Here is a 12,312-nt window from a genome sequence, read left to right as displayed (position 1 = left end):
TAAAGTTGTGCCGTTTTTTGCCAGTCATTAGAGATGTCTCTATGTAGAATGGAGAAATAAGTACTCTTTTAGTTACTACAAGCCAGTGGTTATTTTCTTCAGATGTAACAAGGGCCTGAAGTCTATATTAATAATCTGTTTTCACTACTGCTTAGGTAGTGTTCATTACTGGGAAGATCACTTTCATATTCATTTCTTAATCTGGGTTTACAGCAAAGTAACATAACACCCAGCAACCAGTTAGCATGTCAGCTCAATTGGTAGAGCATGGCAGTGGTATTGCAGAGGTCATGGGTTCAAGCCTTATTTTAACAACTGCTTTAGGCGTGTTTATTACTGCAAAGATTGTTTTCGTTTTCATAAACAGTCATATTCAACATACAGTCATGCATATCATGATGATTTATTTCTCATTGGGAATTCCTGCTTAAAGATATGACACTATGCTAGTATCAGAGGAAAAAAAAGTCAGTCACTTCTGTGCACTCCCAGAAAGAATTATGGTCAACTAGCCGATGGACCAACTCGCCGACGCCAACTCGCCAACGTATAAAATCGAGTAGAGACGTCGGCGAGTTGGTCCTCAATCCAATACAACTTATTAGAAGTTAAACATACAGAAAAGTAAACAATATTTAGTAAAAAACGCTGGTGAACATTGGTGAACATCAGACAGAAGCTTAAACATTGGTGAACATTGGTGAACATTGGTGAACATCACCAATGACTATAACAGCTTAAGACGCGAATGAGATAAATTGTGTGACAACAACGCCGTGAAGACTCATCATGTCAATTGCTCAGATTTTTTAAAGAAAACTTAGCTCTCTAGACAAGATCTTTAGTAAAAAGCAATTCTTTCTGTTTGCAACAAAGTTCATAAGGATCTCAAGGCGAATAAAGCGAAGTAAACATCACCAATGACTCTAACTGCTTCAGACGCGAACGAGTTATTGTGTGACAACAACACTGTAAAGGAATGTCAGGCAACTCGCCCCCTGGACGATTAGCCCCAGACGATTAGCCCCCAGTCTCTGGACGATTAGCCCCCCGTCTTTGGACGATTAGCCCCCAGTCCCTGGACAATTAGCCCCCAGTCTTAGTTTAGGTAAAGGAGAAGTTACGTTCATTTGTTGGTCATTGACTTTTATGAGTTTGTGGCTCCTAAAGGAGCCCTTTTTTGTGTGAATGTCTATCTATATTAACATTTACTCAATTTAAATTACATGGGTTGTACGAGGTGAGCACAGGCCTCCAGAAGCTCCTTTGAAATCCTTAGGCCGTCTTCGTATTGACTCCAGAGGTCAAAGAGTCTTCTCTGCATGGTCCGGTAGCTTGACCGCTGATGTCTCTTCAGCTTTTTGTCTGAAATCAGACGGATCTGCATGCTGACCAGTGTAGCTTCCCGGTGAAGTACCTGGATCAGGATTTACAGGGGCAGCTGTGATTGTCCTTTGGCGCGCCAGTTCAGTCCATTGTGCCAACCCTCTAGTAGTTTCCTCTGAGTCGAAATCAGCGTCAGGATTGGTAGATGCTGAGATTTCACTTAAATTTTCACTGAGAGCAGTGCTTTTGGCCTGAGGGAAGTCACAGGTTAAGCAGCGCCAGTTGATAGACGCACCGGTTTTAACAGCGTTGCAGTAATCTGCCTGCGACACACCCGATTGACATTAACAAGTAGTCGCCAATAAATTAAAGTTTCGAAGTTTCGTCCCTGGTTTCTTTCCTTTCCTATTTAAACAACATGACGGAGAAACATTCGTAAAGTATGTAAACAGAAAGAACACAGTTCATTTTTGTAGAATATATAAACAGAAAGAACACAGTTCACTTTATAATTCAATATGCACGGCAGAGAAACGTTCATAACAAGCAAACAACAAGACAGCAAGAACGTAGTTTACTTTATAATTTAACACGCATGGCAGAGAAATGTTCGTAAAAAGCAAATAACAAGAACATTGTTTATTTCATAATATATGATAGGGAAACGTTCGTAAAAAGTAAAGGGCAAGAACATAGTTTATTTCAAGGTTGGTGGGTTGGGGGCTAATAGTCCAGAGACTGGGGGCTAATCGTCCAAATGCTGGGGGCTAATCGTCCAGAGACTGGGGGCTAGTCGTCTGGGGCTAATTGTCCAGGGGGTGAGTTGTCCGGATACCCTTTAAAGACCCATCATGATAATCGGTCAGATTTTTTAAGGAAACTTGGCTTTCTAGACAAGATCTTTAATAAAAATCAATTCTTTTTATTTGCAACAAAGTTTAAAGGGATCTCAAGGCGAATAAAGTAAAGTAAACATCACCAATGACTATATCTGCTTTAGACACGAACAAGTTATTGTGTGACAACAACACCGTAAAGACTCATCATGTCAATCACTCAGATTTTTTAAAGAAAACTTGGCTTTCTAGACAAGATCTTTAGTAAAAAGCAGTTCTTTTTATTTGCAACAAAGTTTATAAGGGTCTCATGTCAATCTGTCTTATTTATTTAAGTCAAGTTGCTTGGTAAAAAGTCAACACACAAACGGTGTTGTTGTCGTCACACAATTATCTCGTTCGCGTCTGAAGCGGATATAGTCATTGGCGATGTTTACTTCGCTTTATTCGCCTTGATATCTTTATAAACTTTGTTCTTTGTAAACTTTATTCTTTATATATCTTTATAAACTTTTTCGTTTGCGTGTTAAGTTATTATAGTCATTGGTGATGTTCATCAATGTTCAAGCTTCTGTTTGATGTTCATCAATGTTCACCAGTGTTATAACTCGCCGACGTCTCTACTTGATTTTATACGTCGGCGAGTTGGCATCGGCGAGTTGGTCCATTGGCGAGTTGACTGGATACCCCCAGAAAGGCTTGGAGAACTCCTCTGTCATTATTGACTTGAGCCTTTCAAGGTCTTGTAATACCCAAACTCAGTTGACAGTTCTATGACTCTTGTTATGTTATACCCATGTTCATGTAAATAAAATTGCATTTTGTTTCATACTATTGAAGGAAACCTCCAGAGAACAGGGAAACATCAACTACCAGAATCATGATGAAGAAAAGAAAACAAGCTTTAGTAAATTTGGAAAAGCAATTACTAAGTAAGCATCAGCACATGCATTCTTCCTTACTGTTATTTTCAGAAAGATCTTTACAGAAAGAGTAAAGTTCCTTTTCATGCTTCATAAGTTTTTGATGATGTGGACAATGTCTACTGGTGCCAGGAGATGTTATACAAGTAGGTGTGAGATGAACATTCGCAGTGAATGAGATATTTCAATTAACAATCTTTAGAAGAATTGAAGTTTATCACTCTGGAAATTTGGAGAGGAATGGTTGAATGAAATTGGCCAAAGAAAAATTTAATAGATCACTAAATCAGAGTGACTGGTAGAACTACCATCTTATGTGAAACAAAATAGTTAGCATGAGAAGAAATCTATATGCAAATATTTTGAGAAGCTGTGTTGGGAAAAATATACAGATCAAAAGATGTTTTAGCACACCATAAAGCCTTATGTTAACTCTCAAAAGACTGTAGACAATAGTGGAATCACATGAAAGGAGGGCGATAAAATCATCAAGAATCCTCAAGATGTATTAAAACATTAAACAATTTTTTCACAAGTTATACTCAAAGTACGAAATAACAAAATCAAAATGATCATCTAGCAGATTGCTCATATCAAAAACCTAGCAAACAGGCTAAATGTGTTGCTAAGCAATACAAATCCAACAGAAGTTCTCAAGGTAATGAGGAAACTTGAAGCAAACAATAATGTCCTTTCAAAAAGTAATATGATCAACTTTCAGCTTAAGATCATGGAGATGTGTTCATTGAAATTGTGGAACACTATATTAGACATGTCTTGGAGGGTTCAAACATACACTACTTTTAAAAACAACTCAAAAAAAATCAAATCTCACAGGACACTGAGTGCGATGTGGGTCTATTCTTAATCAATTTTTACCATTTTTATAATGTTCATATTTTTCTACATTTTTAAACTTAGTCTGACAAAACATTGTTGAAGTTTTATATTTTAATATTAGTTAGTTTTTAATCTTAACTTAGCTTTAATTTATACACCCTCAAAAGGCTTTTATTTTTTCCTTTATTTCTCTTTTTTTTTTTTTGAGGCCTACCTGCAAACTAGCTCTTTTGCTAAGTGTACTGACTACGTTTAATACATTTACATTGATTGATGTATTGGTTGATTGTTTTCTCATTGGCTTCCTCTTGCACAAAGATAGTCTCCTTTGTTGTGGATTAGAGAAATAATTTGCTGAAAATTACCAACAACTTCATTTGTACCCAACATTAACTTACAGGATACAAAAATAATATATTACATAAAAATGGAGAGTGTTCAAGCTGCCCATAATGACCATTAAGGGCCTAAAAGATACGGCAGCCTTACTTAAGTTTTAAATAACTTATCGTAGTAAAAAGGGCAGAGTCAGCATTGGTCTCCCATAGCTTTAGAAAATTGTTTTGTGAAATATAATTTTTTGTTTTTGTTTTTGTTTTGTTTTAATTGTTTTAAATTTTTCCTGTGCATTAGAACTTAATGCTTGTACATTCAGTCTGTTATTTTTGTGAGATATACAACAAAGTGTCCCTAAAAGAGTCTCCTTAACTTATAATGATTTTGATTCAACTGTGATTTTCTCTTACCACTGAGTTTATCCTAGAAAAGTAACCTTTTATTTTATTGTAGGCTACGAAGGACAAAATCCCTGGGGATGAACCCTGCTGACAGGCTGGCTGTTGTAGAGCCTGTTGATCTGAAGAGTTACACAGGCTTCAGTCACAGTGATTATGGGTAAAGCATGTGAACTCACTACTTGCTGTGCATCATAATCTCAGTGTTTACAAATGATATATGTTAGTTGCAAAATTGCCTTTTTAACTCTTAACTATTGATGATGTAAATTGGCCACTGTTAAAAACTTAAGTGTTAGGCCTTTGTCATTTGCTTTGGGATTAAAGAGATAAGGTGAATTTCTCACTGGAATTGTAGGATTTAGAAAAGAATAGACTGTCTGGTTCACTTAAAGTAATCATTGTATCTGTGTGGAAGCTATCTTAGATGATGTGTCATTGTTGTTAGTTTTAACTGCTTGTTTTCTATTTTACTCATTCTTGTATGTTAGTGCATTGCTTTCTATGTTATGAATATATGTGGATGTGATGACATGTTATGAAATAACACTTAAGCAGCTCAGTTTGTGTAAGCTGTGTAATCTACAGTGGTAGAGGGGTTGTGCATTTATTTGTGATTAGGTGATACAGGTGCAAAGTAGAGTATGAATATTAATAGATAGACATCCTGTATGGTTTCAAAGTTAAGTAGAGGGAAATATTCACAATAAAAACATCCAACTTCCAAAGGGTGTAGAAAAACAACCAAGGTGCATCTGGGAGATTGCTGATATTGTTGATTTGAGAGAAAACATTTCTAATGTTAACTGTGTGGCTTCAGTTATTGAAGTTAATTAGGAAAACCAGCTTTTTCTTTTCATATGGACCCAAGAAAGAAATTTTAAAGATATGGTTGTTTTCCATAACTATAAAGCTTTTTTTTCGTAAGAAAATGTATTTGTTAATGGGTTTATCCTTTCTCCAAATGATCTTTATATTGTTTTAATTTCACATTATTTCATAATTTTTTATTCTTATTATAACATGAATTTCTCATAGAAAGAAATACAAAATTACAAAAAAAAAAAGGAAATAAATAAAAATGCTGAATACACAAAAGTAGAAAGTTACTCTGGAATCTCAAGAAGCTTAGTGTACGTCTCTCATACTGTACCAGAGGTTACTCTCTATTTATCATATTTCAAAAATAAAATGTAGGTGACTCAATTAAGTGTTGCATGAGGAAAAATACATAGTGAAGGAAAGAAAAGGTAAAAAAATACACAAACACAGAAACGAAAAATTTCAAGCTACTTTGATTAAGCAAAAGGCAAATATGTGCTTACAAAAGTTGGAAGAGACTTTTTTTTTGGTATATGTTGATAATCCACCCATCTTGATAAGACAAAAGGATACTATGTAATGAAATATCTAATAATTGTCAACTGTTAGTTTGAGGTTGTCAGTTTTTGTTCTTTTCAAAGGAAAATAAGTCAAAGCTTTGCTTAAGGGTGTATCCTTCCATCAACATATTTGACCAGAAGAATTTATAATAAATATCAATAAGTATTTGTTACATCATGGTAAGAGATGGATATGATTCATGTCTCTAGTGACCAATTAGAGCTTCCATTTAGTCAGTGGAGTAGACAAATGGTGCTAAGTTGGCTTGATGACCTTGGCCTAGGACACTATTCAGTGCAATGTGGAAGAGTGATAACATGTGGTCAGGACCTACTTAAAGCATCACCAGCTCAGCTTGAGAAAGACATGGGATTGAAGAATCCACTCCATAGGAAGAAACTACAGTTAGCACTTCAGGTTAATTGATTATCCTCTGGTTATTAAAAACATCCATGGTAGAGGGGACTGGTAATAATAATAGCAAGCATAGGGAAATAACGATAATAGTATAATAATAATTTCTGTTAGTACACCTGCAGCACATACACCAAAGTTTGAAATAAAATTACTATCTTCAGTATCTTCAATGTAAATGTAAAATTCATTAGGTTATTGATTCAAGTCACACATTGATGATTTATCAGCATTTTGGGCTCTTTACTTTAAGTCACCCTTTCTCTTTTCCAAACTGACTGTACTAAAGTGATATCTGCGTTGACTAGATTGTGTGTTGCTTGTTGCATCTGTTTAGGCATTAGTTTCAGATGGAGCTGATGTGATGGGGAGGCTGAGTAACCACTGGGTGCTAGGTACAGTACAACTACAACAAGTACATGAACACAAATTTAGTACAAAGTTAAATACCTTTACCAATGTGTTTTTATTCATTTTAATCCTTAAAAAAAGGGAAAATTAGTTGTATAGTATGATCATTAGCCAGTCTGAAGAATTGAACACCCCACAATATTTTCAGATAATAAATGCAACTTCTAACAGGTAATGCTTTATAAAAACTGTAATTTTAACTTGGATAATGAAAAAAAAAATGTACATTCCCAAAGCACTATGACTGGTTAGCTGGTCCTCAACAACTGTTTTTTTCATTGTGTTATGTCAGGTTGGCTAGATGACATTGGCTTGCCACAGTATAAAGACTCCTTTAGTGAGGGTTCCGTTGATGGCCATATGCTAAACTATCTCACATATGTAAGTAATGATATCCTGTTGGAGGTAGTATCATGTTAGCACTATGAATTGCGGGTAGCAGGTAGCCATGCCATTGAACTAATATCTAGCTGACATCCAGGATTTGAATATGATGGGATGCTTTGCATTTTTAAAAAAAATGTACATTTGAATACTTAGAACAGAATTCCAATTTAAGAGAGGATGTCAGCATCCACCCAACAAATTTGAAATGGTGTGGCAAGTCGCCCTAAATTCGTTCTCTCTCCAACTTTCATATTTAGTAGCCCAATATGTCCTAATAATTGTGGTGTAGTTTTTTTGTGAAAACATATTTTAGTTTTCGAGAAATGATATTTTTCGTTCGACCTCTCAAATATGCAAATTTTCACCCTGAATATTACCTGAGTTGTGTGACCTCATGTAACGAATTTACTTGACCTCCGGTATTTCTGTCGGCATAATCCTTTGTTTTATCATCTAAACTTAATCCCTTGTCATTATTGAAGCTGGCAAAGAAATATTTTTTTTTTGGTGAATATTTTTATCCGACATACTTTTTCTATGTTGAAAAGTAGCATCAAAACAGACAGTTTTAACAATGACCAAAATGACAGAATCTACTGAACTTCTAGCTTTTAAAGGACAAAAGGATGGTTATAAAGTTACTGTAAAAATTTCCTTGTGTATTTGTGTTGTTCTATCGTGAGATGAACTCAAAGTCCGGCAACATTTACATGCTAGCGACTATGAAATATACATGGTGTGCCTACTTGTCGCCACCGTTTACTGGCATTGACTTGCAATGACAGGAGATTAAGTTTAGATGATAAAACAAAGGATTATGCCGACAGATATCTCCCTGATATATCCTATACCGGATATCTAACTGATATCTCCTATACCGGCAATTGCAGTGTTTCTTGTCACAGAAATACCGGAGGTCGAGTAAATTCGTTACACGAGATCACACAACTCGGGCAATATTCAGGGTGAAAATTTGCATATTTGAGCGGTCGAACGAAAAAACTCATTTCTCAAAAACTAAAGTAATTTTCACAAAAAAACCACACCACAATTAGGACATGTTGGGCTACAAAATATGAAAGTAGGAGAGAAAACGAATTAGGGCGACTTGCCGCTGTTTGTCTGATGTATGTTGACATTAGCTCTTAAGTCCTTGGCAGCTATTTTTAGGTAAGTATTTTCTAATGAAATTTATGGACAGATTGCATTCAATGTCTTTGGTGCATTGAATATCTTTTTTTTTTAGAATACTTTAAGTTACCTTTTGTAGCATATATGTCTTGTTTTTGCTGTTCAGAGTGACTTGCTACACCTCAAAGTGCACAACACACTTCACCACATCACTTTGAAGAGAGCGATACAGTGCCTCAGGTGATGATTGTACATTTTGTTAATTCTATGATTAATTTTGTTCAGTACAGCGCCAGGGGCCCTAACTGATATCTCCTATACCGGCAATTGCAGTGTTTCTTGTCACTCCTGGTTTATATGTTTATCACCTACTGTAAGGACTGTTAAATTATTCTGATTAATATTAACCAATGTGAACAATAGTGTGAAATTATGATTAGTTTTTACCGAATTTATTTCATTAAAGGCATCTACGCATTTATGAATCAAACTCGTTCCGGCAAATTAGATAGATAAAAACGAAAAGAAATGCTCACTGGAATTTTCTTGACACCATTGCAACAAATTATGGTGGGTACATCAGGTTTCATTAGATGGATAAGCAAGTACCATCCATTGACCTGTTTTTGATTAAAGCCCCACTTAGTGTTATCCTGTGTGTTTTTAGTTGTCTTAATTCCTCCTATCAGATCCAACGTCTCTCCATGCACTGCTTGTTGTTCAGTGCTTCTATTTGTTGTTGTTGGTTTATTTTAACGGGGAATTCAAGTACAACTAAAGAGGGAGATATAGTCTGCCTTAAAGATACACGTCATGAATTAACAGGCCGTTCTCAGTAACAGTAAGAATTTGATAAGTGGAATCACATTCACGCATTTGTTCTGGGTATAGTGTCATTGAAATTGAAAGCACATGATAACCTGTGTTTTCTTTTTCCTTATTATTTAGTTTTCACCTATCTTGAATAATAAAGCTGGCTATGTATACATTTAATGCATTTAAAGTTTCTGTAACTAAAACAATAGTCGACTGTCATCTTCCTTGCTATTTTGGAACAGGTTACACAATTTCCATCCAAACTGTCTCAAGAGGCATCCTGTGGATGAGGTCAGTTCCATACATTGCTAAACTTTACTGGCTGTAGCGTGCAACGTCAGTGGCATTGAAATATCTTGGCTTTCTTTTAATTTAATTTCTTGCGTAAGAATTCCTGACAATTGTGAGTGTCAGCACTGTAACAGTGCTTAGTTTTATTTGCAAACTTTGATACTAATACCCTATTTTGCTGTATTAATCAGTCATGGTTTAAAGGTGCTGATGTACTGTTATGGACCAACAGTCGAGTCACAGAATGGTTGCGCTTGGTCGATTTAGCGGAGTATGCACCCAATCTCCGAGGAAGTGGTGTACATGGATCACTGATGGTAAAGATATGCATTCTATGAATAATAATACAGTAAATGGTTTGACCTGGGGGTAACCCGGACGATCAAACTACACTATTACATGAATAATGATAATACCAACAGTAATGATGGTGGTAGTTATAATTATTATATACCTACCGAGATTTACGCGCCAAAAAGCATCGAGATAAAAATAGTCTCTTCGCGCTAGAGAAGAGGTTGTAATTGGTCATACGATTTTTTCCCTAGTGAAAAACGACGTATCGACGCTCTGATTGGCTATATCATTATTTTCACTCGTGAACAAAACCGTGTCGCTCGCTTGCCGCTCCTCTCGACAGACAAGTAACACATTTTTAAGGGCCTGTTTACATGAAGGTGGGGGACCCCAGGTAGGTGAGGTAACCCGCCAAGGAGGGGTGACCCGCCTGTCTATATAATTTCTTCTTTTATTTTGATCACATTTACATGATAGGTGGGGTGACCCGCCTAGGCGGGTTACCCGGTCTGCCAGGTAGAGTAACCCTGTCAGCCGGGGTGACGATTTGCTATGTAAACGTGTCAAAGTGGGGTAACCCGTCTAGCCGGGGTCGCGTTCATGGCAAAGAGCTCAAAACATGTATGTGTTAAAACTTTGTACATTTCCTAGCTGTCTCATAGCAGAAATCACCAGAAATCGCAACGGACACACAAGGAGTGTAAAATGTTCACATTTCGGAATATTTAGCGTCGTAAATCGACCATATTTGGTTTCCCAAACTATTCCGTATAACGTATTAAGTCAACGGTTCCTCGCGAAACCAAACACCGCGTAACACAACGCGTGACGCTTTCATTAATAAATACATATGTTCCGAGAATCAATCTTTCGTCGTTTTCGAGATGTGAGCTTGGGATGCCTCTGCTCAAACTCCTTAATTGCAAGCGCAACAACAACCTCAAGAAACCTCACTCCAGCACCCCGGGGTTGTAAGATTGCATGTAAACGCGTTTTATTTTTTGACCACGGCTAGGCGGGTTACCTCACCTACCTGGGGTCCCCAACCTCCATGTAAACAGGCCCTAAGAGCTTAGGTTCATTTTTCTTTAGAAAGATGGCTTCAAATCAGACTAACCGTTTTCAGAGCTTAGATTCATCAGTAGAAGAGTTCATAGACAGACAGGAAAATGAAAACATCAAGTAAAAGACCAAACACGATGTTGCTCTGTTTCACGAATTTCTTGTTTTAAAAGGCGAGATGAGACAAATGGACGAATTAACTCCTCAAGAGCTGAACAAGTTTCTTAGCGAGTTCCTTATAACGGTTCGCAAAAAAGAAGACAACGAGGAATACGAACCTAATCCCTTAAGGGCATTCTTCGTTAGCTTTGAGCGCCATTTGAAGGAAAAAAACTATGGACTTTGCCTTACGAAAGACGTCCAGTTCGAGCAAACTCGGAAAGCGCTTCTGTCAAAGCAGAGGGATCTAAGACGGAAAGTCTCGGGTTTTCACTTCTGAATTTCAAATTTTTAACTTCCGTATAACTATTTCAACATATTTTCAGGATGTCTTATTTTATTCTAACTAGTTTATTCTAACCTTTTAACGGCATTTTTGCTTGATAATTTAAATGTAAAGAATTTTACAAGGAAGCCATTTTGGTGCAACTCTCGAACTGTGAGGCGGCCTGACCGCGCGTTGTTTTCCTTTGAAAGAATATAAAGATATGTTATCTTTGAGTTCTTTTCGCTTATGAATCTCGGTATGTATGTAATAAATAAGTTATTTCACGGTTAGTTCGCTTGTACGATTTTCATTCACTTGTTGTGAATAAAAATCGTACGCGCTCACCCACCGTGAAATAACCTACAATTATGGTAACAATGATAAAATATTTTAAGTTGAGATCTCTCTCTCTCTAAAATCTACAAAAGTAAAGTACAATTTAAATAAAACTGGCCCAAGGCGAATTAGTTAATTGTTATTTTAAAAGTGCCAACAGACCTCACAAATTAATAGTTATTCCCTTTTACATCGGCAGAGAACAAAAAACGCTGACGCACAAGGTTCAAATATTCGATATACTCAAATAGTAACTGAGAAATAAGAACTTTTTCTTTGTCCCGCGTGACAAGACAAAGAACATCTTTCTCAATACTGATTATCTTGGAAAGTATCTGCAAACTGAGTCGAGTACTTCGAGTGTAAAATTTAACAATGTATCCTTTGTATGTTGTAAGTTTCATGTTGAATGATTAATGATATTAACTGTCATGGGTAAATCACACTTATGGCTGTGCTGTTATTAATGTAGATACTGGAGCCACGTTTTACTGCAGAGAGCTTGGCAGCATTACTGTCCATACCAAGCAGTAAAACACTTCTTCGGCGACACTTGGCTACTCATTTCCAATCCCTTGTTGGGACTGCATGTCATAAAGTGAAGGAAGAGGTAGCGGGTGACCCGTTGTTTCAGCCTCTCATGCCAGGAATTAAGCATAAGGTATTCACTGAATCAGTGTGGTGTTTCGTTTATGTTA

At 36.5% G+C, this 12,312-nt stretch overlaps 1 protein-coding gene across 3 annotated transcripts in view; it reads left to right on the top strand.

Annotated features, from left to right (window-relative positions):
* Positions 1 to 12,312, top strand: part of LOC113673583 (liprin-beta-1) — a 29,046-nt gene that overhangs the window by 14,394 nt on the left and 2,340 nt on the right. For 2 of the 3 annotated variants that reach the window (XM_027189984.2, XM_089192266.1), the window contains 9 exons: positions 3,003 to 3,094; positions 4,715 to 4,819; positions 6,252 to 6,459; positions 6,794 to 6,851; positions 7,160 to 7,248; positions 8,552 to 8,625; positions 9,444 to 9,492; positions 9,684 to 9,809; positions 12,087 to 12,275. In XM_027189984.2, the coding sequence (XP_027045785.2) occupies positions 3,003 to 3,094; positions 4,715 to 4,819; positions 6,252 to 6,459; positions 6,794 to 6,851; positions 7,160 to 7,248; positions 8,552 to 8,625; positions 9,444 to 9,492; positions 9,684 to 9,809; positions 12,087 to 12,275 (990 nt within the window). Of the gene's footprint in view, positions 1 to 3,002; positions 3,095 to 4,714; positions 4,820 to 6,251; positions 6,460 to 6,793; positions 6,852 to 7,159; positions 7,249 to 8,551; positions 8,626 to 9,443; positions 9,493 to 9,683; positions 9,810 to 11,024; positions 12,276 to 12,312 lie in introns of all 3 variants that reach the window. The other variant, XR_016182520.1, reaches the window with a different exon arrangement.

The sequence above is a fragment of the Pocillopora damicornis genome, chromosome 13, assembly GCF_964200805.1.
Source record: "Pocillopora damicornis chromosome 13, jaPocDami1.2, whole genome shotgun sequence".
Classification (NCBI taxonomy): domain Eukaryota; kingdom Metazoa; phylum Cnidaria; class Anthozoa; order Scleractinia; family Pocilloporidae; genus Pocillopora; species Pocillopora damicornis.
This window is presented reverse-complemented; position numbering and strand designations above follow the sequence as displayed.